This window comes from Chrysochloris asiatica, unplaced genomic scaffold (assembly GCF_000296735.1).
Source record: "Chrysochloris asiatica unplaced genomic scaffold, ChrAsi1.0 scaffold00518, whole genome shotgun sequence".
Taxonomy (NCBI): domain Eukaryota; kingdom Metazoa; phylum Chordata; class Mammalia; order Afrosoricida; family Chrysochloridae; genus Chrysochloris; species Chrysochloris asiatica.
In genome coordinates this window covers 694,991-697,341 of record NW_006409036.1, presented here as the reverse complement: position 1 = coordinate 697,341, position 2,351 = coordinate 694,991, and the positions used below count along the sequence as shown (strand labels likewise).

The 2,351-nt window shown below is 37.4% G+C and overlaps 1 protein-coding gene across 1 annotated transcript; it reads left to right on the top strand.

Moving 5' to 3' along the window:
* Positions 1-650: 650 nt before the first annotated feature.
* On the top strand, positions 651-1,571 carry LOC102836699 (olfactory receptor 7A10-like). Its single transcript, XM_006877514.1, has one exon. The coding sequence runs from the start codon at positions 651-653 to the stop codon at positions 1,569-1,571; it is 921 nt and encodes a 306-aa protein (XP_006877576.1).
* The last annotated feature ends 780 nt before the right edge of the window (positions 1,572-2,351 follow it).

Genomic DNA, 2,351 nt, shown 5'->3' with positions numbered 1-2,351 from the left:
CACTGAAGGCAATATTCTTTGATCTTAATCAGTAGACTTCCCCCGTTGTATTTTGAGTGCTTTCCATTCATGGGACTCATCATTCAGCAAATAATCAGAAAGTGTTCTGTTTGTATTCACAAAGTTTTCATTGGCTAATCCCTCAGAAGTCCATTGCTTATTCCTTCTTTATAAACTGCTCTTAGTCTAAAATATCCATTGAAACATGTCTGTCATGGATGACCCTGTTGGTATGTTGAACACTGGTGGTATAACCTCCAGCATCATAGCAACACACAAGCTACCAGAGCATGGCAAACTGACAGACAAGTAGGGTCGAGGACAAGTGGATAAAATTATTCATAAAAATTATCTGCTGAATGAAGAAGACATAAAGTCTCAAAGAATTTGTAGAGGAATGCATTGCCATAGGAAAATGTTTGGAACTAGAGACACAGAAGGTTAGTCAGCTTCAGCATGAAGGAGATGATGGAACATTTGGGATTGCACAAAATTCTCAGTTAAACAGCACTAGATCTATAGATACTGCATAGGAAGTAATGAAGCATTTAAAAATATATAAACAATAGCATGTCTGTTACATTGCTGTCTGTTTTATGTGGCTAAGTTTGCTTTGATCTCTTCTCTTTTCCAGTAGCTTCATCAGCTAAATGGAACCAGGAAACAAAACAAGTAGTTTAGAATTCATCCTCTTGGGGTTCTCAGATGAGCCAGAACTTCAGCCCCTCCTCTTTGGACTGTTTCTGTCCATGTACCTACTCACCTTCACTGGGAACCTGCTCATCATCCTGGTCATCATCACAGACTCTCACCTCCATACACCCATGTACTTTTTCCTCTCCAACCTCTCTGTTGCAGATATTTGTTTCACCTCCACCACTGTCCCGAAGATGCTATTGAATATTCAGATGAAGAATAAACTTATCACCTATGAAGACTGCATCACTCAGTTGTATTTTTTCTCACTTTTTGGAAGATTAGAAAATTTCCTCTTGACAGTGATGGCCTATGACCGTTTTGTGGCCATCTGTCACCCACTGCACTACACAGTTATCATGAACCCCAAGATCTGTGGTCTAATGCTTCTGGCATCCTGGTCATTGAGTATTCTGGACTCTCTATTACATAGCTTAATGGTTTTGAGACTAACTTTTTGTACAGAATTGGAAATCTCCCAGTTTTTCTGTGAACTTAATCAGATAGTCCACCTTGCTTGCTCTGACACCTTCCTCAATGACTTAGAGATGTATTTAGAAATTGGACTTCTGGGAATTATTCCACTCACTGGGATCCTTTATTCTTACACTAAGATTGTGTCCTCCATTTTGAAGATTGCATCAGCTGGGGGAAAGTATAAAGCCTTTTCTACTTGTGGATCTCATCTCTTAGTCATTTCTTTGTTCTATGGTACAGGTCTTGGAGTTTATCTTAGCTCTACTGTTACTCAAAACTCCAGAGCCACTGCAATAGCCTCAGTGACATATACTGTGGTCGCACCCATGCTGAACCCTTTTATTTACAGTCTTAGAAATAAGGACATAAAGCAGGGCCTAAGAAAACTTTTCAACTGAAAATTTTTCTCTCCACAACAGAATGATTTCTCTCAAGTCTACAGTTACTTATGAACAGAAGAGCTCAAAATCATGAAGACCAAATTCATATTTTCAACAGCTCAAAGCTCTGCATTCTTTCCAGAACCCAATATCCTTTATTTTTATACATTATATGGAATTGTTTCTAGTGTCTTTCATTCTATTTTTTTTTTCTGTCTTCTATTTATAATATCTTCTTAGCCAAAATCTTCCCTTCAACGGGCAATTTCTTTAGCGTGACTCCAGATGATTCAATATGAAACAGATTTTCCAATGCAAGTCATGTAGTACCAGCTCAAGATTCTCCCGTTGGAATAGCATAATTACTATGTTCATACCCCAAAATTTACAATATCAATTTCCAGATTCCTATTTTGGTGTCTGTTTCTTTTGATCAGTTCTAGCATGAAGTATCTTACTTGTTTGGTTTATTTTCTTTAAACAGAGGTTTTGTTGAGTATTTTGAGCAGCAACTCTGTAAGCCTGTATTTATTAAATTGTGAAAAGGGTTGGTGGTATGTCCTTCAAATCTTCAAAATGAATTCCAGAACAACACTGAAAACCAGAACTGCTAAGAACTTTAACACTTCTTCTATCACCAGGAAGATGTCATTATTAACTGTAATTATTGGCTGCAATCCACGTAGTAGAAAATGTTTCTTATAATTGTTAGTACAAAGCTCATTGTGTCTGCTAGGTCTGCATTTGCTTAAAACAGAGTAGGCAAATCACTCTTGATACCCATTATATTACTAACCT

Bases quoted from the DNA above. Each gene is read 5' to 3' on its own strand.
- LOC102836699 (XM_006877514.1), top strand. From the start codon at position 651: ATGGAACCAGGAAACAAAACAAGTAGTTTAGAATTCATCCTCTTGGGG.